The 25,849-nt window shown below is 36.9% G+C and overlaps 2 protein-coding genes across 9 annotated transcripts in view; one reads left to right on the top strand and one right to left on the bottom strand.

The window, feature by feature from the left end:
* Window positions 1–18,931, top strand: part of GOLM1 (golgi membrane protein 1) — a 65,773-nt gene extending 46,842 nt beyond the window's left edge. For 5 of the 6 annotated variants that reach the window (XM_068424069.1, XM_068424068.1, XM_068424067.1 and 2 more), the window contains 2 exons: window positions 12,263–12,338; window positions 18,860–18,931. In XM_068424069.1, coding sequence (XP_068280170.1) covers window positions 12,263–12,333 — 71 coding nt within the window. In that variant the 3' untranslated portion in view covers window positions 12,334–12,338; window positions 18,860–18,931. Of the gene's footprint in view, window positions 1–3,191; window positions 3,256–12,262; window positions 12,339–18,859 lie in introns of those variants that run through there. The other variant, XM_068424070.1, reaches the window with a different exon arrangement.
* NAA35 (N-alpha-acetyltransferase 35, NatC auxiliary subunit) overlaps window positions 1–25,849 on the bottom strand; it is a 32,711-nt gene extending 6,862 nt beyond the window's left edge. The window contains exons 1-22 of one of the 3 annotated variants that reach the window (XM_068424061.1): window positions 25,763–25,849; window positions 24,216–24,371; window positions 23,121–23,154; window positions 21,516–21,630; window positions 20,326–20,400; window positions 18,912–19,079; window positions 18,017–18,083; window positions 17,262–17,305; window positions 16,607–16,657; window positions 15,706–15,789; window positions 13,778–13,892; window positions 13,070–13,248; window positions 11,884–11,943; window positions 10,596–10,702; window positions 10,297–10,363; window positions 8,918–9,016; window positions 7,468–7,646; window positions 5,527–5,663; window positions 4,060–4,127; window positions 3,682–3,822; window positions 1,821–1,943; window positions 641–721 (exon numbers count right to left, since the gene is read on the bottom strand). In XM_068424061.1, coding sequence (XP_068280162.1) covers window positions 641–721; window positions 1,821–1,943; window positions 3,682–3,822; window positions 4,060–4,127; window positions 5,527–5,663; window positions 7,468–7,646; window positions 8,918–9,016; window positions 10,297–10,363; window positions 10,596–10,702; window positions 11,884–11,943; window positions 13,070–13,248; window positions 13,778–13,892; window positions 15,706–15,789; window positions 16,607–16,657; window positions 17,262–17,305; window positions 18,017–18,083; window positions 18,912–19,079; window positions 20,326–20,400; window positions 21,516–21,630; window positions 23,121–23,154; window positions 24,216–24,339 — 2,118 coding nt within the window. In that variant the 5' untranslated portion in view covers window positions 24,340–24,371; window positions 25,763–25,849. Of the gene's footprint in view, window positions 1–640; window positions 722–1,820; window positions 1,944–3,681; window positions 3,823–4,059; window positions 4,128–5,526; window positions 5,664–7,467; window positions 7,647–8,917; window positions 9,017–10,296; window positions 10,364–10,595; window positions 10,703–11,883; window positions 11,944–13,069; window positions 13,249–13,777; window positions 13,893–15,705; window positions 15,790–16,606; window positions 16,658–17,261; window positions 17,306–18,016; window positions 18,084–18,911; window positions 19,080–20,325; window positions 20,401–21,515; window positions 21,631–23,120; window positions 23,155–24,215; window positions 24,372–25,462; window positions 25,586–25,742 lie in introns of those variants that run through there. The other 2 variants (XM_068424060.1, XM_068424062.1) reach the window with 2 other exon arrangements.

Below are 25,849 nucleotides of genomic sequence, written 5' to 3'. Positions count from 1 at the left end.
AAAATATGTAAAACATTACACAGCAGTACTACTGAATTTAATACTCAAAATGAGGGGCAACCTGCAGATAGAAGAAAAACTTTTCAACAGCAAAAAACTGAAAAAAAATAATCCTAGCTCTTCAATATCCGAAAAATATTCCATCCCAGTTCTGGATGTGACAATCATTCTCCAGTAGTGATGGGCACAAAGCTGTAGAGTGCTGGTGTGCCTCTTCAGTGGGCTCCTTCACCCTTCTGTGCCTAGCCTCCGGCAGGAAGTCTGAAGGCCCTCTCCTCCCTCTCACCCATGCGGCACCCACTAACCCTGGCAGCCAGCACTCTTCCAATTGTGTTCACACATGCTGCTGACACATTACCAATTACTTCTTCCTGCTCTTGAAGAATACACATATTTGTACCTGTCAAACCACCTGCACTTCCCAATTATTTTTCCAAAACATTTAGAAATGAGATTTTTCCATATTTAAGTAACTATAATGAACTATTTCCAAGGGAAAAATGGACAAAGTTAATTTTCCCGTCCTTTTAACAGTTAAGAGTAACTATGGCCTGAATCCGCTCATTCAGCTGTAAGAGATCTGTGGTAGCATTGCACATAATACTACATTTCACATTCAATTAAACTGGCATTTTCTTACCTTAGAGTCTTTTTTGTGGCCTCCTGCCAGCAGCTTCATGACCACAATATTGGGTTTAGCAACTTTTAGAATTCGATTGACCTAAACACAAAACAGAAGTTTTCAAAGTGAAAACATATGACCTCAAAATTATTTCAAAGGTAATAGTCAAATGTTTACATACTCCTAACAATACAGCAGTCCTCTTATAGTATCAGTTTAACAGAGATCAGGGCCTTTTGGATTTGCTTTGAATTAATGAAATTTAATGAAGGAGGCATTTATTTTCATAGTCACTATTTTATTCGACAGACCACAGAAAGTACTGCTCTCCATGCTTATGTTCAAAAATTGTTAAACTAAGGCAAGTTCTGAGGCACTCATCCAAATGAAGGTTTAGATGGACTCTAGGCATCTACCCCCAACACTGTGATCCAAACACAATGAGAAGGGGAGCCTCAAGTATCGAACTGGTGGCATGTTGCATGGAAGGGCACACTCAAACTACCTGTAACTACCCTGTTAGCCTCAATGAGATAGCTCACGTGTGAGTACCACCAGGATCCAGAGAACAGGCAGGGATTCCTAAATTCTCACGAGAACCTAATCCCATAACTGTTGTTAACATGCTCAGATGTGACAGAATAAGCATCCTCCTTGCTCCAAAATACAGTCACAGACACTTAGCTTTCAGGTTATGGACAATGAGGGAGAAATTCCTAGCTGTGTTTACAGCCCAGTGCTGAGAAAACTGCTCCAGGAAACAAGTGCCAGACTCAATCCTCTTTTCAGCCTGATGACACTCAAAAGTATTTTTCCCACCTCTCAAGAGTATGTGTGAATTACCAGGTTCCAGGTAAGGGAGGCAGGGATGTGTCACCTTCTTGTTAAAACTGATACACTTTTAGAATGGGGCCAGAAGGCAAGATGTAAGAAGGATCTAAGTTGTTATCTAGCATCCAAGATACTCAGCAGAAAGAGGTTTTGGAACAGTGAGCACAACCCCGATTATGTTATCTAATGTAGTGAAACAAACCACTGTGTAAGATGCCACCACCCTCCTCTATCCAACTCCTTAATCAAAGCACTCAGATTTGCTCAGCATTTTGACAAAGTACACTTTGGATCTCAAGCAGATCCAGCTGAAAACAGTTACTCTATTATGAGCAAATACTCCTTTTTCCAGTATTTCAAGTCTTACCTCATAGTCTGGATTAGGAATATTCTCAAGAATCATTTTAGCTTGCTGGAAGTGTTTGCTAGCTGCCATGTAGAGATCTGAAGACTGAGGAGGTGGGCTGTACTTATTTAAATCAGACATTTCCTAGTGTGTTACAGAAATATATATTAAAACCAGTTGCCAAAAAATTGTATTTTTATCACCTTAAATGAAAAAAAAGTTGTTATATTCAAGAAAAAAGTTATTTCAACTAAATAATATTTTAAGAATCAATACTGAAGTTGAAAACATTTATTTAAAATGGCAAATACCGAGCAGCAATAAGCTGCTTAACGATTATTTTAGAGTGCCACAAAATGCAACGAACTTCTTACACTCTTTACAAAACAATCCCTGTCCTGAACAACGTGTCATTCATTTGCTTTAATAGTGCCGTGCAGCAGGGTGTGAAATTACAGGAAAAATAGGAGGAAAAAAAAAAAAGTGTATGATACTGTTTCCTCAAATCAAATTTACAGTGAGATACTGAAACTGTTCAAAACTTCATTTCATATAATTTTGATACTTCCAACTTTTTTTTTAATTAGGGATAAAAAAACCTTCAGTGACAAGGAGGAAGCTATGATAGTCTTAATTTCCACTACAACTGTTCATAACACTAAATTAGGGAGAGTGACTGGCATACAAAATAGTAGTTTCAGTTCAGACAGACCTTTACAAACTTAAAAGTCTAGCCACCACAAATCCAAGTTCAACAAGAAATGTCAAAATTTCTGCACCTGTGGCAGAATAACCCCACAAATCAGTAGAGGCTAATAACCAGCTGGATGAGTAGCAGAGTTACTATGAACACCAAGTTGAATACAAGCCAACAAGGTGCTCTTCCTACAAATCAGACAAGCCTCATATGGGACTATACAAGCAGGAGTATGGCCAGCAGATCAAGGAAGGTTATCATCCTATACTCAATATTTGTACTGTAACATCTGAAATATTGCACTCAGTGTTGGACTCACTCAGTTCAAGAAAGATGCTGAGATGGGGAAATGGCTGGGGGCCTAGAGCACATGACCCACAAGGAGAGGGCAACAGACCTGGACTTTTTCAGTTAGACAAGAAGTGTGCTAATGGGTAATCTTAATAGCAGCCTACAGCTACTTGAAAGGCAGTTACAAAGTTGTCAGAAGACAAACACTTCTTGTTAATGGCAGACAATATAACATGAGGGAGAGGCCACAAATCATGGCTTGGGTAATTCAGAACAGAAATTAGGAAAAAAGGTGAATCATGTAGCCCTCAATTAGGTTATCCAAAGACTAAACAGACCAGAAAAAGTAACTGGATCAGTTAACCAAAAACGTTGGAAAATCTCCATCCTTTGATTTTTTTCAGACTTCGCTAGACAAAGACACAGCTGATGTGATCTATAGTGCTACTTCAAGGAGGAGACTGGATAAGACAAGCTTCTACTGGTCCCTTCCAACCAACATTTTTGTGATTTAACATTCAAAGTTACTTTTGTTTCATTTTCCTGTTTGCTTGCTGCAGTAATAAAGACATGCTGCTATATAAACCACAGCCAACAAATCTGTTAATAGACTTCAATGGGATTTTATTTTCATGCAAACCAATACAAGCATCTCATAAACTGCCACATCAGACCGATGTTTAAACATCTAAGAGTCTAATTTTAGTAAGAATTCAAAGCAATATATTTTCCTTGCACACAACTAAAGCTAGAACTCCTTGCCATTTTGACTTATACTTCAATATGAACTTTGAGATATTAAAGGCTCTTTTTACAATAACAACAATGTCTAAAGCAGGTGAACAAATGACTTTTATAAAAGCATGAGTGGCACCACATTTTAAGATTACTCACTTTAAACTGCAAGTAGTGCACTGGGGGTGGTGTGATAACACTGTTGAATGGAGCAAACCTGTGCTCATATCGAACTTGTTCACTATCCAGTTCAAACTTAGGTTTTCTTACTTTGCCATCCATGTCAAATGCGATCATTGTCTAAAAAGAAAAGGATAAATATAGTGTCAGCTTTATGTCGTATTTTGCTGTGAGCAAGATGAAAGTTATGATTTCTCTCTGTTTCTGTCCTTCTAGTTATAGCTAATTTACCATATCACACTATAAACTTGAACTTAATTTCCAGTCCCACTAAAAACAAAGGCATCATGCAATGTATGCTTGATTCCTATTACAAAGAAAACTGAAGCCATTGTTCAGCAAGCACAAATAAATTACCTTGTACATCCCAGCACACATATTTTGGTATGCTTGACTCATGGTGATCTCTCTGCTGAGAGGGCGAACTGCAAATTTCACAAAAAAAAATTTTTTTAATTGAAAGCAAGTACACATATTAATTTCAGATCAAAACAGTTATTTCAAATTTTCAGAAAATTCTCAATTATATTTTAAAATAATGAAATAAAACTGAAGCATAAAAAGCATGAACATGCATTCCTGCTCACCTGGCTTCTGATTACACAAAATATCTCAAGACATAGTTAACAGTCACATGAACAGCACACTGTCCAGACAAGTCAATGGTATTAGCATGTCACTATACAACACTGAACAATAGTCTCGAATTTAAAGCTTGTAGTTGAGAGGCCAGTTTGCTTAGTTCATGGATTTTTTAAAACTTTTAAGACTAAAAGATTAAAGGATTTTCATCCTAAAAAGTAAGATTTTTATCCTGATAATATTCCTTTAAGCTCCCCTTTAGCTTCCAGTGTTTAACTAATGCCAAATTGCCCCACACTTGGCACCTTTTTTAAAAAGTATAAAATACAGTAGTAATTTTCTGAATTTCTAGAGACAAGGAAATTTAGTTGATATGACCTTCAGCTGTTCATTTCTAATTGTTTGATCCCCTTGAAAAGAAGACAAGGATAAACACACGAAAAAGAAGGAAGAGCAAAGAACAAAAGCAAGCTTCTGCACGGAGTTTCTTTGCAATGTTAATGCTAAGATAAATCCAACATACCACAATCTTAGTAGCCACTTAGGGATGGCAAATCTGTATCAAATGCTATTTAGACAAGGGTTTTGGATGCCTTTTTGGTAGCAGGCTTACAGTTCTGATCAGAGAGCCAGACCACTATGATACAGGAAGGGAAACTCTCATTTTCTCTCATGCATATATACCAGAGAAGGCATGAGTTTCTGAAGGGGCTTTTGCACAACAGTACTACCACTGAATTGCAACGGGGCAACTCACCATTGTAAAATTAAGATACATGCTTGAACACCTTCTGAAGCCAAAGGGAAATTACAGAAATACACTGAAAGTTTAGTCTTTGAATCTAGCTACAGTCACAAAAAACATAATTCTGCAAGAATTGTAGACTATAGAAAGGTAGTATTTTTCAAAGGTAATTGCTCTGGATCTGTTAGTTGATCTCACAGGATATAACACATAACTCACAGGATACAACACATAACACAATTGGTGAAATTGTGAATATAAATTGAGTTTGGGTTTTTCTGAGAGACTTATTTAAAAGTAAGTAAAAGAACACATGGGAAATTCTTACGCAGCAACTGACTTTGTTAGTTAAAAAGTTTTACATTCAGCCTTTATAAACTTCAGGAGATTTTTTCCTACCCACATCAGTGTTGACCTCTATAAATTCTGAATTTTAATTCTACATGGCTGCATGAAGGGGAAAAAAAAAGTCTGAGTTACACTTTACACCTAGATACCTTTTTTCTTTTTCTTTGTTTTCTTACTACTACGGCCTTTCTGTTGTTCCTCCATTATTCTCTCCTCTGCCATTTGAGAGCTGTCAGCGCGGCTCAGTGTTGACATCAACCAAGCATAGAGGAACTCTGATAGATACCTACAGTAAAAACAGTATGTAGCTGTTACATACTACAATGCAAAACGTATTCATAACGCACGCATCCTCACTGAATGCCAAGTCATTTACTTAAAGAACTAATAAAGGACAACTTTTAGGGCAGTTAAAACTCTTTTGTTTTGCATGGCTGAAATCAACAGATTAGTCTGCTTTCTGTTTTGTTTTGTTTTTTTTTAAGCCAGACTCTGTACAGATTCAACCACAGACAGCTCAAGGTATGCAAGTTTCTTATACGTTTACTAAGTGAGGTCGAAGCTGCTTCTTATTTCAAAATCCATATAAGATCAAATTTTTCTATAACTCTTCCTTCCCTCAGCAAATGAAACATTTTTTAAAAAAATACTGTGTTTATATGTTTTCTACTTTTGTTAGGAATTACTGTTTTGAGAAGCAAGGTTACTACTGATTTGTTTCAAGCATTAAAAAGCCAAGAATTACTAAATAAAAGGGCCAAGCTCACAGGAACATGACATCCACATGCAATGCTTAAAGATTTAAGAACAATCTTTAAGAATTCTTCAAGAGCGACTTCTTAGTAAGCCACAGTGGGTCCAATAGATCTCTCGACTCACTTCAAATCAAAAGGAATAGGGAAAAAACACAGCAGATATTACAGATCTGGAGCACATGAAGAAGAAATAATACTTCACAAGAAGTCATCATTCAGAAGAAAAATTACTGAGAAACAATTATGAGTTTCACTTGCACATTTCTCCTCGGAAATTTCCTCTCTTTTTTGTTCTTCACTTACAGTAAGGAGATAAAGCAGTTGACATGACAGTTCCAATGACAGCTGATTTCATTAAAATGGTGGGGGGAAATACAGGCAGGTAAAAAATACTGTCTTACAGAAAACTTGGTATTACTTATTGAGGTATTACTTAAAGAATATTGCCACCTTCTGGTAACTATCGGAGTATTAATTTTCTCACTTAATGCTTAATCCACTAATCAAACAGCATAGAAACATAACGAGATGCACTGAAGAAGTTCAAGTCATTTGAACCAGTCTAATCTCTCAGAAAGAAGGCTTACAGCTTACCTAGGAAGAGTTTATTGGTAGCTTCACAGAAAAAACACCAAAAAATAAAAAAAAAACAAAACACTGAAGTACAGAAGCACTTTAACACAAGAAGGTTCAACATCCAATTTTTAATGCTGAATCAAAAATGAACCATCTAAAATCATTTATCTTTTGGACCAAGCCATCAACTATGAAAAATAATTAATGTGAATGGAAGTGGAAAAATAAAAAGTATTTTGACTCCATATAGTGCAATCATTTTCACTAAAGGCAGAGGTCTCTTCAAATATGTTAACAGAATAAGATGTTATTTTTACCTAGTCAACTTTCAGATTACAGTCACAACTTAAAACTCTGTAGATCTTTTTAAAAATACTGAAGATCAACAAGACAATTGATCTTGGTACTATAAAACCAGAAAAGAATACAGGAAATTGCTTTCCTCCTGCCTTCTCGTCTGCCAAAATCGGCATATTTTTCATTAATTTTCATTAGAAGATGCTGTTTTCCAAAGCTAAATAGAGAGCAAATTACTATTTCAGGAAAAAAAAAAAAAGGTACACTATTTAGTAAGTCTAGAAAAGAGACCAACAGATTTATTTTCTTCACTTGTAATTTTATGAATAGGTAAACTAAATACTGTGTTGAGCAAGCTTGAGATTAAAAAATCATAGTTGAAGTCCCTCCTTTAAATATTCGCAATTACAGCTCTGCGGGAGCATCCCTCCTCCAACAGCTGTCAATAAAGCATCCTCTTACCAATATATGTAGTAATATTCATGCATACTGTAAAGTTCCAACTCAAAGCCACTCAGAAGATACTGTATCATAATACGAAGGTTATGATATAGGACCCAGGTGCCCAAGCAAGCCAAATGTTGCCTTTGTGGTTCCTGCTTCAGCAACATACTATGAAGTGCTGCATCTACTTTCTCTGCCTATTGAAAAAGAGAGCAAAGTAATAGACAGGGGAAGAAGTTCTATGCTCCAGATTAAAAGACAGAAATATGTTTTTACAGATATCATCACCTCTATAGTCTAGAACTATCAGAAAACTGGGAAGTTATTCACACAACGATAAGTAAATTCTGCTGCACAGGGAAAACAAATATTCCATTCAGTAATACAGCAATAACATTAGGCTTTTTTAAATTCAAAATCTTAAAACCTACTTATATAGAGATTATTAGGAGACACGTCAGCACTGAAACTCAGAACCCATTACAAGCTGTTATTCATTTTGCTATATTGGCAATAATTACTTTTCTTTTTTTTTTTTTTATAAAAAAACCACTTAGCTGCATTGAAAAATTAAATTTATGAGCTTAACATGCAAGAAAAACACCGAAGAAACTAAAATATTGCTAAGACCTATTCAGTCTTAAAAAGTAATCGTATGGAAGACATGAATTCTCCCACAGTTGGAATACCATCAGTAGTCCTGAGCCAATCAATCCACATAACCTGTTACAAAGTGAAAAAACAGCCTGTCTCAGCCTGCAATATTGCAACAAACTCTCAACCAAACCATCTTGAGAGAAGCTGAAGTACACAACATCTCCCACCCAACTCCAAGTTCCTCCACTGTTCTCCTTGGCATGCACATCTTAGAAAATATTTTATTATTTCACGCCTCTCACTGCTGAAAAAATGCATTTCCAGCAAGTGAAAATACACCTTTCCCTGTCATCTTTCACTCCCCAGTCTTGAGAAATGTTCAAAACCAGTTGGAGCACATATTTTTTAAAGTTACTATTTAATTTACATATATTTTTTTAAAACTCTTATAAAATTTTGCAATTTACATCTTACATAGCTATAAGACTGCATTTTCAAAAGTGTCTTGTAAACATGGCTCATCCATCTCTCCCTGGTTACATCTTGCAGACTGACAGTTACAAGCAGGATAGAGACTACAAGCAGTGGAATTACCATTAAATTACAGACATCACAGCAGGTTTCCCTGAAGTCTATTTATTGGACAAAGTTAATCTTAAAACATGCAATACCTTTTTATTCAACAGATCTAACAAGAAGTCTTTGGATGCATACAGACTCCCTGGGCTGAGTTTTAGGAACCCTCATCCTAAAGATTTTAGGACAAACAGAGACATTGCTTCATTCATCTAGAATCTAATACCACATGCTCCACCCTGGTAGGAATACACCTGGAAAGAAAGGTTTGCTGGCCTGCTGCCTAGGACATTACCTCATCCTGGAGGGTGGCAAATTCCTCAAGAATATGACCCAGTTTATCTCTCTGACGAGCTCTATTGTGTCCATGGATTTGAATCAGACCGCAGAACGGCTGAAAGAAACAAAGTGTAGGTTTAAATTTTCAACACAACTTTGAAACTACAGGAGGAGTACTATGATGTCTATTTAGGCACCTATTTTATACATCTGTACTACGAGGTGGGTTCCGGTTCCCTACAGAGTGCAAGCTAGCAGGCAAGCAAGCTCTCTGGATTGATGCAAGAGCCATTTCTCTGTACACAAGTCAACATGAGATTGTGTGAGCATCCTTTAAGAATCCCATCAGAACAGAATGCTTGGGGTGAGATATTTATTATGCCTAAATCCATATGCCCAGGTGGCCAAGGCGGCCAACACCATCCTGGCTTGTATCAGAAACAGTGTGGCTAGCAGGACTAGGGAAGAAATTGTGCCCCTGTACTCACCACTGGTGAGGCCGCACCTCGAATACCATGTGAGGTTTTGGGCCCCTCACTACAAGAAAGACCTTGAGGTGCTGGAGCGAGTCCAGCAAAGGGCAACAAAGCTGGCGAAGGGTCTAGAGCACAAGTCTGATGAGAAGCGGCTGAGGGAACTGGGGGTGTTTAATGTGGAGAAAAGGATGCTCAGGGGAGACCTTATCGCTCTCTACAACTACCTGAAAGGAGGCTGTAGAGAGGTGGGTGTTGGTCTCTCCTCCCATGTAACCAGGGATAGGACGAGAGAAAACGGCCTCAAGTTGTGCCAGGGGAGGTTTAGATTGGGTATTACAAAAATGTTCTTCACTGAAAGGGTTGTCAAACACTGGAACAGGCTGCCCAGGGAAGTGGTGGTGTCACCATCCATGGAGGTATTTTAAAAGATGTGTAGAGGTGGTGCTTAGGAACATGGTTTAGTGGTGGACTTGGTAGTGCTAGGTTAACAGTTGGACACGATGATCTTAAGGGTCTTTTCCAACCTAAATGATTCTATGATTTTCTTAGATTTTCATTGCGCCGCATTCCATAACTGAATCTTTTAAAACAATTTTTAAACTGGAGACAATGTAAAAATAATTTTGTTTTTATGAGTGCTATGCATTTGTTTTGTGACATGAAACTACCCTGTATAGAGGTAGTAGGTGCAGATTTCTAATAAAGGGAAATGTTAGTGAGAAATCTGGAAGCATAATACAGAAAACAAACAGCAATAATTATACTGACTTTTAAAAAAGTGTTACCATTTTAAGATGGCCAACTGCAATTCTGCCTTCATGTCAGGTGTCTAAAAAAACTGGTGTCATTTTCAAATGTAAGCAAAACTTGAAAATGCTCATATACACATAAACATGCTGTAATTGGAATGAATGCTTACCCGAACACAATGTGTCACAAAGGAATCAATGTAGTCCTTCGCCTGGTGATTATTATAAAGACAACACCTAAAAGGGAAACATCCATGTACATACGTGTATTTATAAATGTCACCAGTCTATGCAGCACAAAATTTAAAAAGAAATGTGACTGCAGCAACACCAACTGACTCCTTCATACGTAAGTACTAATAAATACAAAATGTATATGTTCTTTATATGCTTGTCCTTGCTTTTGTAAGCAGAAATATTTTTTCATCAGACATGTAAACACATGCAAGTAAACTCAAGATCCACTTACTTTGGAGAAAGTACTGGAGGACTGACAAAAGACCTTAAAGCATCTTTTACCATGTCTTGCATGAGATGAGTGCCAAACACCTTCTTGTTATCTACCAGGAAAGTTGTCTGAAAGTAAAAATTGGTTTTAGAAACATGTTTTAAGTTAAAATTAATGCTTTAGAAATTACTAATACAAAGCTCTTACAGTACCTATATTATATCAGAAACTTTTAAGATTGCTTTAAGAATTAAAATGGTTCAGCTAGGTACAAGGTTACAGACTCAGAAATAGAGGCATATTGAGATCTGTCACTTCTGCGGTATTCCGGTGACACAAAATACAGCTCTATTACTTGCATAAGACAATGCACGCAAAATGATTTTATTTCTTGGACTTCAAAGATGATTAATCAGACAAAAGTTTATGAAGATTAACACAAAATAGGTTATGTGGTTTCCCTGGAGGCAGATAAAGGTAGATCTTCAGACTAATGCAGACTTTTTTCTACCCTTATTGATACTACTGCTTTCACTGGTTGTGTCTGATGCTCATTGCACTTTCCTCCACAAGTATTGTGTCCCTTTCTTACACGGTTCTTCAGCAGCTGGAGAAAAAGCTCTGCTGTCAGGCACCCACAGAGATCGCACAAACACATGTAGTGGAAAGTGAGAACACACACGCTATGAGAACATTTTACTTGCCAATAGTTATATTCCATCAGCTCTATATGTCTTTTTAATTGGGATCAAAAGGAAAGAAGTTCTGACATCCGAGAACACACTATTCAAATCAAAACCTCCTATAAGGAAGTATACTTTACTCTGAGTTAAGGAACATATAATACACTTTCAAGGTAAGTGAAGGAGTGAGAAGAAAAGTAGTAGCCTGTTCTGCCCTCACCATCAGTTTTACTCTTGCAGCAATAGAGGCAGTCTACACATGAAATTCAGTCCCAACAGGGAGGATGAACACAAACACCAACCCTAAACTGAGACAGCATATGGAGAACAGCATAAAAATGTGTGTACAGGCCCACCTTTATGACAGAGAAAGAATTTTAACACTTTGTGTTTTAATTAGCATGTACTAACATGATCTAAACAACAGTATCCAAAAATGTGTTAAAAATTTAGATCAGAATATAAGCCTCCATATACCTAATACCTAAGTATCTCCAGAAAATTTTTTACCTCTTGTATATTATTAAGTGATATGCAAATAATTTAAATATTTGAAACAAGAAGATGAATCCATATTTATAATGAATGAAAAAATATTTTATTCAAAGACATAGATTAGGACTTGCCTGTAACAGGGATCTTGAAAGAACACATGGCGATTGCTCACTAAATTCACAGAAAAAATCCTAATTTACATTTAGGAAAAAAAAGACGATTCAGGTTAATATGCCAATTTTTATACATACTCACACACATATTTACATTTTTATACATACACACATGCATTTGCAATTTTAAATATGCACCTATATATACAATTGCGTAAATACACCTGTATTTTATATACACAACCACAGACATACACATACATAGCTTATACAAATTGTAAGAAAGTAAGCATCAATAATTTGAACGAACCAGAACATATTATGAAGTTAAAATCTATTTTTTCTGCAATGACTTGTTATTTCACTAAACAAAAGGTTTCTAAATTTTCTTCTTCAGATGCAGCAATTAGAAGGATGACAGTATACAAAAAAGATACTGTGAAACTGTTAAGATCACAACATAACTGAACCAGGTTAGTAGCAAAACTGCAATCTTTAAACTGCAATGTTTAACTCATGCAAACGCTGCTTTAATTAATTTAACAGGAAATAGGAAGACAAAAGATTTTTGCTTGATCTTCAAACTGATGTAAACATGGCTCTTTTCTCAGTCAGTGAACATTTGTATGGTAAAAAGCATTTCAAGCATTTAAGTGTCTTCTAATAAATAGCAGGCAGTAACTGAGAATCACCACTTATTCAGGAAAGAACATAAGCAGGTGTTTAGCTTTATGCCTATCCAGGGAATCACATGCTTAAACACATGTATTAAGTGCTCTCTTGTGTTATAGGCATATATGCAGAATATTGCTTACTGAATCTGAAAAAGCAGGAATATTGCAAGGAATTATGCTCTGCTACTGCAGACACAGGTCTTCAAGCAAGGGAAGAGTTACAAGGAAATTAACTTGCTTGTGCTCCGCCACTAACATGCGTAATTATCTAACAGATTATGAGAAAAATGGGAAGTTTTAAGACGAGTTGTCAAGACGAGAAAGGTCATTGTCAAAAAAGAAAAATATTAAGTACCAGGAAAGACAGCAAATTTTGAAATCGTACACAACAACGTCAAACATCAAAAGATTCATACATACAGCTCAGTTTTTTCTCCAGTGAGCAACAGCATATATATATGGAATGATTTTTCACAAGTTACATTTTAAGATCTTATGTTTGGCTACAAATAAGAAATATTCATGCTTACCAGTATACAGTGCAAATTAGTTAAGTTGACTACTTCACATACAGTTTTTATTCGGTCTATTAGTTTGGAAAAATAATTGACCATTTCTTCCCTTTTAATTATTTTTGCATATCGAGGGAAAGTTGGTGGCAGCAATCTCTGATTAACAAGAGGTTCAAAGCCCATCATAATAGGATGATCTAATGAAGGAGGGGGTGGGAGAGGGAAAAACAGATAGATAGAGAGAAAAGCAGCATATAAGCTGTGTTTTCAGAACTCACGTCAAACTTGAAAGCATAACACAAACTATTCAATTAGCCAAAAAGAACTTTTTAACTGACAGTTAACTTCCAGAGACACTAACTACCCAACTGAGACAATGATTAGTATTTTAAAAAACCCAGCCCTCCCTCAACAACTCAGCATATACTCGTACAGATAGTGAGGTGGTGTTCCCTATTTTAAAATCGCATATACACCGATTCGAAGTTCAATGCACTTAATCAAAGGTTCACATTATCTCTGGCTTTGAAGTGACAGTATTGCTTTCAGGAGAACCATCATTTAGTGAAATAAAATTAAGATCAAACAATGCAAATCTGTTACAGTTTGTATAATGGGTATTATTAGTTCAAAGTAAATAGTGATTTTTTTAGAATACACAGATATTAAAGTTTATCAAGACAGCACATTTAAGAAAGGAAAAAAATGGTAGAATTTGATACATACCTCCTTTAGTGGTATCATTCTGTGCCTGGATACCATGATGCAATGAATTGTGGATGGCAGAAAGCAAGTCAGCTGCCTGAGTCATTAGTTTCTGAGCTTCTGCAACTGCACTTGTCTGAAAGGCAGGTGACAGTTACTCCCATTACAAACCAACATATTTTGACTATAGAATTAATGTTAGTATCAGAAAAAAGAACGATATTAAAATTCCAATGTTTGTACACAACCAGTTCTGAAAAAAAAAGCCCAACAGATTTTTGTGCAATAAAGTGTTATTTATATTTTACATGCCTATACATACATTTAATACTGTCTTTTTTGCAGTGTAAGATAAACCTTAACAATAATTAAAACTGAAAGTCTAACAGACAACATATGCAAGTCCTTTACTTTTGATTTTGAAGAACTGGGTAGGGGGGCCAAAAGCCCCAAAAAACTCTTCCGCCAAATGAGGCAGAACTCACAGCAAAGAGGAAAAAAAGAATCTCCTATCATTAGAAAATGCAGAATTTTTGGGAATATAGACAAAACACAACCTATCAACTGAAATGAAATCACTATATAACATTAGAAGATACCAGATGTCCACTAGAAATCTTGATTCATGATCTGCTGACATGCTGAATTTTCCGATATCCTATGAACCCAAATCTGTTAGCAAACTGGGTACCATTTAAAACAGCTCTCTGTAAAACCTAAAATCTTGTTTTAAAAATACTGGAATAACAGCCCCCAATGGAGCTTCAAATATTTGAAATCTCAAGTCAAATTGAAACTTGACTTCTTTTAGAAAAAAGTATGTTTAAAACCCTCTGAAGATAAGTGGAAGCTGAACAAGACCTGTAGCTCTGCGTAATATATGTCTATGTATTATAGCCTGCACAAATCTACTAAAAGAATAAGCTGCTAAGCAGATCTAATTCAAATTAAAGTAGTCTATGATGTAAATAACTTGTACTTTAAGTAATCAGCCTTTAGCAACACTAAGATAATCTGTTCTTGCACAGATCATTAGCTCATAGCAGTTAACAGACAGGATTTGGTGGTACATCAGTGTAGATCACTTCTATGTCACAGTTTGATTTCTGATATAATGAACAGTTATACTTAGACTGCAATTGTTCTCAACCACTCAATCATTTTTTCCTCAATACTGATGTCTATCAATGATACTTGCACCTGACTTTCAATTTAACCAAGGTCTTTTATACTGTACAGTATACAGCTGCTCCAACAGCAAAATATGTGGGAGAGACTCCATGCCACTTAAGCAAGAAACTTGTTTATTTCTTCATGAAACTAGAAATAACAATAAGCAAGAGACAGATATTTACCTGTGTATAAAGAAAAAGCTCTTAAAACAAAAAGCTTTGTTTTATGTGGCATGTGATTCTACCCCTTTGCCCTAAAACATGCGGTTGCTTCCCCAATCAACAACTAGGAAATCTTATATTCAAAAAAGCAGGCAAATCGCATGGAAAGCTGTTATATTCCTCTTCCTAGACCAAACAAGTCTAGATACAAATTCAATACCACATGGAAGGAAAAGCTAACAGTTCTCTGGAGGCGGACAAAACACTGCCCATTGTCAGGTAACTCCACAGAAGCAGGCTGAACTCGAAAGGTTTTGCTCATGTGTGTGAAAAGAGTAATCCAAACCTCAGACATTTTTCTTTACTGTTCTAGAGTGAATATACTGTCTCTTTGCAAGGCCATAATACTGTCAGCTACTAGCCTTCCCTGTGTTTTCTTTAAAAATGAGGAAAAAGTGAATGGTTGCCACTGTAAGGCCTTACCCCACCCTTTACGTGCAGCAACATCAATTCAAATCTACAGAATCTACAGAATAATTGCTTGACCTTAAGAGAATGGAATAATGAGTACTTCACAGGTTCACGATGTGAACACAGAAACACCAATGAACGTACCTCTTTTTTGGTAAATGCTATTAGAACAGTCAGTAGTACCCGGGTAAACTTGACTCTGCTGAACACAGCCAAACACTGTTGATGCTGTAATAAAAAAATACTGCAAATTACTGAGCAATATGCATTAAATCCTGAAACTTCTTTAAAAAAACTTGTATAGATTTATTGAAGTATGCTCTCAAGTCTTAAAAATATGGTATCTCGCATGATTCTGAAGAAAAGTTATAGAATTTATAGAAGAAATCTGTGCTGCTGTCAGAAAAGCACTAACAACAAATACTAAGATACTTTGGGTAAACCACGACCAGTGGCTGTAGAGCTCCTATGCAAACGCCATTCAAATCTCAGCTTAAGTGAACAACCACAAATTATCAAACCGATTTTCTCTCCTTTTTGCCCAAGATCTAAGTTAAAAATAATTTCTGAAGAAAACAACATCACTGGGAAAGGAAACTCACACACTTCTAAATTAACCACATCAACTAGCACTTTTTCTGGAAGGAGCTACACTGCTTTCACCTTCTCTTCCTACCTTCTCCTTTGACAGTGAAGCTGTCAGCAGCAGTAAAAGCTGCTGGGAAGGAACTGTGGGAAGAGGGTACAGGATAGGTAAGACCACCTACTTTGTTAATGGCTTTTTCTTGAGAGGTAGGTGCACAAATGGCAGCATTGCAGCAGCATCACTATTCTGCTGTTGGGATCGATCCAGAATTCTATATCTTCAGAGCAAAAAAATCCTACCTGCTAACCTGGGATTTGCTCAGGGTCATGTTTAGAGCAGCTCAGATATGACAGTAGTAGCAACACTGGTGACACACATTTCTCACAAGCTGCTAACTACTGATTAAAGTAATGCTGTACGAATCCATGAAATCCAGAAAAAAAGTAAACAATTCGTTACTTCAAGTTCAACTTCTGGATCTCTCTCTTCTCCTTGTCGACTTCGAGTGCTCTAGAAGATAAAGGAATTTCAAATAATTTATTAAAAATTGCAGAGGGAAGCTACTGATAAAATCCCTTTACCCTCTCCAGAACATCCATCTGTTAAATAACCCTACAAATCAATTCTCAAGTTCAAAACCTCTTAATATATAATGCAGGTACTTGAATGATCCAAGACTCTGCTATAGTAATGAGACCTATCTCAGTCCACTCTGCAAACAGGCAAGGAAATTGCATGAACGTTTTATATTGTCAAGTGTGGTAAAGGAAGATTAAATTATTTCTTTACCATCACATAGTATATCTGCATAAGAGCCAGAAGTTAGATACATACTTTCTGTGCTCCAGCCCAGCATTATCTCCTACATCATGATTCCACCTATTACTAGTGAAGCAACTATTAGAGAGTTTAGAAAAGTCTGAAGACTTCAGCACCTTTAGCTAGAAGGCAAACTACTAGCACCTTACACAAATCATTATGGTAGTTCTTCAAAAAAACCCCGCCACTTAATGCCACAAAACTGCCGCATTTGTTCATAATCCAACTCTCTCACCGAAACCTACGTTAAGTACACTTGGAAGTATAATTGACGAGGCAAATGTGAGAAAAATACCTTCACTCGTCTTTGCATGTCATCTTCTACATCTTTTAGCATACCTGGAAAAGTCAGAGTAAAATTAAAAGCTGAGAAGCATTCCTAGGTACACCTACACCGCTCAGGGGAAAAAAGGTTTGAGGGGAAATCAAGTTTTGAAGTGCTTTACATACCCATTAGCCAAAGACTAGACAAAAAATAATCTTGTGAGGTATGGTGGGGATGTCTTGCAACAATAGATAAATCAGAGTACAGACTGACTGATTCAAAGCTAAAGTGCTTACAAATTTTCTCAAATCAATGGAAAGCTCAAGTATGTACCAAAAACAGTACATCAAAAGGCTAAGACACATACTAATGTATGTACCTAATAACATATGTATTCATAGCTTTAGAACTACTAGATTGCCTTTTCCTCAAAAGCAATCTGTTTACATTGCAACAAGTTGCGAGGCAGAGAAGCAGAATACAAGCAGTGCACTTTCCAATAGTTTGTATCTATCTCAGTCCTGCATAAGCTCATGCCTAGCCACTTGGCTGGCACATCTACAAGCAATTCTGTTTCTCAGGCATTCAACAAATAAACAGTTGAACCTTTCCTTCAAGGAAAAGTAATTTGATCTCTTTGTACCAAGCCACCAATTTTTACAAGACTAATAAAAAAACTTAACATCTGAGATTCCTACCATGTCATTAGGTTTCGTTGAGAGTAACCAACATGCTCAAAAGAGGAAGAGACTGATAGACAGATACACAGAAAGCACAAACTGTACCTGTAACTCTAAGATCTGTCACACTGTTGGCCATTTTAAATCCATAAGTCATTGACTGAAAATCTTCCTAAAAAATAAAAATTAAAGAAGCAATATGTAGTGAAACACAAATAGTAGTAGTTACATTTTCAAGCTGGGGTTTGGGGTTTTCTTTTTGCTTGTTTTAGGTTTTTTGGGTTGCTTTCTTGTTGGTTTTTGTTGGTTTTTTTTCATTTTGGGGTGTGTTTGTTTAACTACACCAAGTATAAAAGTCCAGTTTTATTCTGCACAACTGAATACACCCATGGTTTGGGTGACTTTCCCGCCTAAATCCAGCCTGGGGTAATTATTTTCTGCATAAATCCTTAATACCAGTATGCCTTTCATAATTTTCATCAAGTGCCATCCTATCAAAATGTTACAAGAACTATGCATGCAAAATACTATTTAACCAATTTTAGATCTAGTCAGTAGGAAGTGACTTGTCCAAGCTCAGAGGAAACAAAAATTGCTCTGAGCACAGAAAACCAGACTCTGATTCCATTGCTAGATGGACGTTTCAGACAAAAGACACTCATGGTTATCTAAAGTAGAAAAACAAAAAATTAAACAGGAAGAAAACCACAAATAAAACTGGTTTAAAATGCTTAGCCACAAGACTTGCATTACTATTTGAGTAAAATATTTATGTGACTCCAATACTCAAGCAAAATACAGAAAAGAGCAGGCAACGCCTTCACTGAAGAAAACGCTTTTTAAAGAAAGCAAGTCTAATACTTTTAGGAGGATGAACTGCTCTCCTACAGTATCCTCGAATTGAACAGTAATAAATTTCTCTAATATACCATTTTATTTGTGTTACAGAGTCTGCACATAATGTTCCGTATTTAACCATAGGAGATACTGAAACACATACCTCCTCAAAAACAGCTGCTTTGTTAACCTTTTCTCTGGCAATATCACAGATTTTTAGGATCCCTAGAGCAAAAGCCTTCATAGCAGGATCTTCTATGAAGTCTGGATTATGAATATAAAGGCAAGTGAATACCGTCTGTGCCAAGGAATGTCCCTCTAACCATGTTATCTAAGGAAAAGAAAATTAAATGTTTTACTCATGGCAGCCAAGTCCTCATTTTTATATCTCCATACTTTTCCATCTTACTGTGCTTCAGTAGGACATTAAGGAAATCCCTATCATGGCAACCTTCCATCTAGCAAAAAGGGCAAGAGGTGGTCTCTCAAGCTTTAACCTTTGTCCATCTGCTTGCTGTGGCAGGCAGTAAGTTACTAAACCCTAAAGACTATCAAATTCTGGTGTTGGATAAACCTCTTCCACGAAGTTCAGCTCTGACCTCTGTGACTTAGACATGACATTAAGTTAATAGACCATCAGATTTATAAGCTCCCTCTCTATAAATACAGAATGAAAAATGCAAGTGACTATGAAACAACTCATCAATATTCTGCATTTCTTTTCTACAACGTACAACTTCTTTTCACGATCACCTCTCTCTACTACTTCCAAGCTGCTTTAAGCTAGAGGGAAAGCCTCAGTAATTTAAAATATTATTTCTAACTTGAAATAGCATAAAACACAGTAGGATCAGATTTCTAATATGACCACTGTCCCTTTTAAAAAACAAAATCCAATATTTGGGGGGACAGGGGGAGAAGATGAATTACGTTACACCATATCAAAAGACCTTTACATGTCTTTTTGTACTAAACTAATTTGAAATGTTGTTTTAAAAAACAAAGTAATTTTATTGATGTCATTTTAAAGGATATCTGAAAATAATTTCTATCTTTTACTGAGGAAATTAAGACATATACATAGAAAAAAAAATCACAATTAACAAATAACTGATAATTCATTTATCTCATTTCTAAATGGATTTAGGTATTTTCTTTTTTTTTTTCAAAATGCTCCTGTAAGCTCAGTCAACTTTGGCTGTACAGAAATGAACAACTCAGTACTGTAGCTTACTGCACACACAATTTCTAACACAGTCAAACACTAACATACAAGCAGTCAGTCAGATACCATACATTTAAAAAACACAAATTATAAAACATTTTTTTTTACATTATTCAGAATGCTACCAGTTCTCTTACAGAATGATTTCTTATAATAAAAAATTCAAAAATCAAAATTATGCTTCTTATAATAGCCAATGCAGATACCTAAATGGAAATTAACATACTAAGTATGTATTTTCTGCTTGGTCAATCTTTTTTGAGTGATACTGTTTCTTCTTTTTCTAAACTAGATTAAATTATTATATTTTGAAAGTAAAAACATCTAACATTAAGAGCAGAGAAACGCTTACCAAACAACAAAAACATGTATCCATTATTCCTACCAGCTCAGGTGAAGTGAGATCCTTTATTTTAATGGCGCCATCCTTAGAAAAGAAAGAAAGAAAAAAACCTAAAGCCTACGGAAGCCTAGAGGCAAAATACAACTTACTATTTGTACAGCCAAAAAGGAAATTACAATTTAAGACTTCAGAATAGCTGTATACCACTAGCTTTCCTGATCAGCTTCTTAATGTGCCTCAAATTCTCAAAAACTCTGCCTTCCCATCATTGTGTTGGAACACTGCCCAAACATAAAGCTATTCAAAGAGAAAACTAAAATAAAATTTCTGATTTATGAGCAGCCAATAAAAGTTTAAAACCAGTTAGCTGTCAACACTTAGATCACAAAACAATATGTAATCATAATAATGATTGAACAAGCAATAATATGCAGGACCGTTCTTTGAAGACTGCTTTTTACACTGCAGATCCTTGTATAGAGTTTTAGGGCCTTCAAGCTTTGGACCAAGAAGGCAGCAATCCTACTTCTTTCATTTTATTTGTCCAACGTATGCAATTCCATGTACATTCTACATGACTTGGACGGCCAATATTTTACACAGGGTTCTTTTAGTCCATTCAAAACACAGTCCATGGTAAAAAATATTTTTTCCCCTGTGAGTGCATTATTTTTTCCAAAGTAGTAGAAAGTCTTTCAACCTCCTTCCACCAATTTATCTTGACCATGCATCAAAAGCTAATCATTACTGTCAATGTTGTTAAATTAGCCAGCTTATGTTCAATGCTAATGAACTAACAGTATCACAAAGTGTTAATTTCCAGCTTGTGTAAGGAAGCTGGTTTCCATTCAGCTTAAAGAGGGACTAACCAATACATCTTCATATAAAAGACACATTCTGGGGAAGCACAGTGTGACTTGCAAAAACATTTCTGAAATTTATTTAGTTGAGGTATCAATACCCAACAATTTCACAGTACTTTTCACTGGAAGAGTTAGCATCATTGTGATAATGTAGGTAACAAAAAAGGTAAACTTCACGAGCTATTTCTTACTTAACTATCCAAAATAAAAAAAGGAAAAAGTCAATTTTAAGTAAAGATTGAAAACATTACATTCAACTGTGCTTAACTGCAATTTGATAAAACTATATCATACTTTTACAGACAGTATAGGCAAAGCCAGGAAAGTCCCACGAACCTTAATAGCTTGCTCAAAGTTAAGAACCTTTCTGTTAACTTGGTTTCCAATCATACCAGCATCCATCTTGGGATCCATCATTTCAATAGCAGACATGGCTTCAAAAAGACCAAAGCTGAGAACGCCAATAAAAAATGTTCCGAATGTAATTATTTTATTTTATACAAAACAGTCTTCAAAAACCAATGTAAAAGAACATACGATGACAAACAGTACACTGTATTCTGACTACAGGCAATAAGGTAAGGTTATGTGAACATTACCACTGATCTTTTAGAGATCATGGCTTTCAGGAATTTGAGGATCTCTCAACAAGTAAGAAAATACACGCCTAAAAGTAAAAACTCTCAGCCTTTTTTTAAAGCTGAAGAACATTCCTGAGCCAAACATCCCATTACTAGCTCCACGTGCACTTGTTTCTACACACCTCATAATGACATAGCATCTTTTTAAAGATCTCATAACATAATAAACTGATATTAACTGAACAAGCTGTTCTTTATTATGCTCCATCCAAAAACCCAAGTAACATATGTGCTCCACAAACTAATGAGAATGTATATTATTGCCAGTCTGGGTCATGTATATTGAATATACCAACTTTGTTTAAAATGGGCATGTTAAGAAAACTGATACAAAAAAAACCCCAGCATGTGACAATGTATCTCTTGTAGTCAGGGCATAAAAGCTTGCAGGAGAACCACACCAAACGAATACTGGCCTGCAGAAAAAGGGATATAGTGCATCACCTTTGGTACACGTGATATTCATCAGAACTGCTGCACAAGCCTTTATGATATAAAAAGGTTATTGCATGGGGCACATTCCAATTCTGAAAAGTGTATTTGCTCTGAAATGCTCTTATGTATAAAATTATACCTCAAAAATGCGCTTTGATTCTGCTGAGTAAGTACTTGGTGCCATCCTTGCACACGTTTTTAAGCAGGTCTGCATTTAATAGTTTGTTTCTGTTTTCTGAGCTGTTAGTGTCAAATAAGCACTTTTTTCTTTATGCAAGTGAACAGACTCGGATGGCTAAACAACTCACTTTTATCTTAAAATATTTTAATCTCACATCATCCTTTAATGAATTCAGAAAGATTTTAGCACATGCTTTTTTTTGAAATATATTTTTTCTTGAATCTGTAGAGTGCTCAGTTACCATTTTAGCATGTCATTTAAGAGTTACCTTAAAGCACATGGATTGTTTATCCTAAACTTGTTAGTGAGATTTGAGGCAACCAGGTTTAAAAGCTTAAAGTCTTTCTGGCATTTTTTTATAAAAGCATGTCCACATAAAATTGTTCAGTAGGTTTAGTAGTGTCAACACCACTGATCATAAGACGTGCTATAAACTTCTAAACTACATCTGATAACTGAAAATGTAATGTTATACTGGCACCATGAGAAATGTTCAGCATTTATTCAGGTGCATCATATACATACTTCTGAGGATGAATGATATTCTGAATATGTCAACTATTATATTTAAAGTAAAAGTTTATAAAAGCTTAGTTGACACTACATGACTTGCTTATTAGTAAGTATTAACATATTAGCACTAATCCTATCTAAAAACCAGAGGTATCCCACAGGCATACTTACAGCTTGTCATGAAGCAGTTCTCCTAACTTCAGTTCTGCAAAGGAACAGAACAGGGTAAATAATCACAATCATCCTTCTAGCACAACCTTTCCAAGATAGTCTTGTCAACTCACTAAACTGTCTTAATGCTAAGAGAGAACAGCATGTGGGAAGCAGACCAGACATTTCTATTCCACCTTCATTTGCTTTTACTTACAAAGCACTTTCAATACTGAAAGGCTAAAAAAACCCTCAAGTTGTTCTCAGTCTTTCCTCACCCCTCTCTGTTATTCCAACAGTTAAAGGGGTTTCAGAATTATCAAATAGTAGCATCTGAATAGCCTGGAACACAAAACAGCAGTTTTCTGTGCTCCTTTATGCAGATGTCTAATTTTTTCCAGAGGAGTTTACTGAAAGGCTTGCTTTTCCTCATTGTTTTTAATGAAGCCTTTAGATGTATTTGATGGGTACACAGCATATCACTAGTATACAGGAATTATCTGATCGCATAAGGAAACAGTGCTTATCATTATGTAATATTGTGTGTGGTAAGTTGCAGTTTTATACCATAAAATCAATTGAAAAAATAAAGTCACTGTGACAGTAAACTAACTCTAATGTCTAATAACAATAAAGGCACTGTTTAAATTGAAGCAACTGCTTCCCTGTGACTGGGATGCACTGCATCTCCTCAGAAGCTCAGCCTTGTTTCAAAGATGAAAAATGATGCACTGACCAATTAAATTTATAAATCATTGGACCCTATAGATCTAAAAGTGTACAAGAAAAAAACGGAGTATTGATTCTGCAGGGATGAATAAGGTTTCCATCTGGCAGAAGAGATAGGAAGAAATCTTTGCAAATTAAAAAAACAGGTGCAAAAACATGTAAGATGAAAAGAACATGACTTAAAGATATTTATGTAATCTGGAAGAGGAAGCAAGGTGAGGTTGTTCTGATATTTCCAACCTCACAGTAAGTTAAACACAGAATCAGTGTAGTCCATTCATCTGGAGCTTGACCCGGGTCAAACTATTGCTTAAAACACTTCAAAGAACTCTGCTTAGTTCTCCAAAGGATTCCAAGTTTTCTCAGAATACAAGCAGTACAACTCACCTCTACAAGCTTCTTCAAAATCTTGGGTTATATCTACCCAGCTTGTATTACTCTTTTCCATCTTGTCAGGCATACCCAGTTCCCATCCTGAATCATCATCTTCTACCGAAGCTTTCATAACCATGATATTGCACCTTTAAATCTGTATCAGAGACACTGCACATCATGCACAAATGAGAGAAAGCGCTTCATGGGAGTAATTTTTTTTTTCTTGTCAAGAATCAGGTGAGAAAGGGAGATTAACTAAGCTGATTGCATTTAAACTGCTACCATTACATAAAACCACCCCAAAAAACTTATTAATAACAATTCTTTTAAAAAAATGTTTTCTTATTCACCGCTTCTCTACAACTAGCTTGTAGGCTATGAAACCCCAAAAACTAAGGACACCAAAGTTTAGCAGTACAGAGCCATAATAAAGTGTGTACTGTCAAACTTGAAATAAAATAGGAAACAATGTCAAGAAACGCTCTTACAAGAGATATAGATATCATGTGGGTTTTTTGTTGTTTTACACTATCAGAAATACACATGTCCTCCCACTGCTCTGTGAAGGGAATTAAAAAGAGAGAACTGTAAAACTGACCACACACAAGTTCATTACTCATACAAAGTGCATCTAAACAAATTTGTGAAAACGGGCAGATATCCTCTCACTTCTTCGGCAGAAAGTAATATCAAGCTTACCACAGCAACGTTAAGCAACTTCAGACTGGAATATTATTATTAAACTTCACCGACTCGTTATTTCGAATCGTTTTTGCGCTTCCGCAATCTCATGATACGCGGGGCAGCCCTGAAGAATTTTACGTTTTCAGTCAGTCTGCCTTTGAGACACCAGCCATGCCACATCTCCCCTTATCTAGTAGGAGATATTTCAAGAGGCACCTACGAGCCCGGCGAGCTCTGAACAGCTTCATCGAAGCCGCCACGGAAGCTTTGAACAAAGGCCCCCGCGACATGAGGCCTCCCAGGCAGCGGCAATTAACAAAAACAAAGCGGGGGGGGGGGGGGGGATAGGGGGTGTGTGTGTGTGTGTGTGAGCATGTCACCAGCTCTCAAGTAACCGCAAGGACTGCCAGGCTCAAAGGGCTGCGATAAGGAAATACGTAGGAAGCCAATTAAAATAAACTGAAATCACGCTTGAATGTCACACACTAACGCCGGCTCAGCCAGACCCTCCCGGGCTCTCCCCTTCCCGCAGGTCACTCGTCCCGGAACCCGGCGCCGCCCGCCCCTCAGCTCACCGGGCCCTGCTAAGACAGGGTGCCGCCGGACAGCCCAGCTCCCGCCGGGCACGGCGAGCTGCCGCCCGCTGACACGCCAGGCCCGCCACAGGTGAAGGGACAACGCAGCACCCACCGGTGCCGCGGCGGCCCGCCCGCCCGCCGCCGAGGACTCCCTCCCTCTGCGGGGCTGGCTCTGCCTGGCGCCCCGGCGAGGCAAGGCGAGGCGGGAGGCGGTCGCGCTGCCCCCGGCGGCGCGGCGCGGCGCAACACCCTCCCCGCGCGGGACAGGATGCCTCACCCGCCGCATCCCTCCCGCACCTCCGGCCCGTTGCTTCTTGCCCTCCCGGCCGTGCCTCAAGCGCCGCGCACGCGCAGAGCCGCCGCCACCAGCCCACGAGCCCGGCC

Source organism: Nyctibius grandis, chromosome Z, assembly GCF_013368605.1.
Source record: "Nyctibius grandis isolate bNycGra1 chromosome Z, bNycGra1.pri, whole genome shotgun sequence".
NCBI lineage: Eukaryota > Metazoa > Chordata > Aves > Nyctibiiformes > Nyctibiidae > Nyctibius > Nyctibius grandis.
Note: the sequence above shows the minus strand (reverse complement) of the source record. Positions and strands in the feature narration are given on the sequence as shown.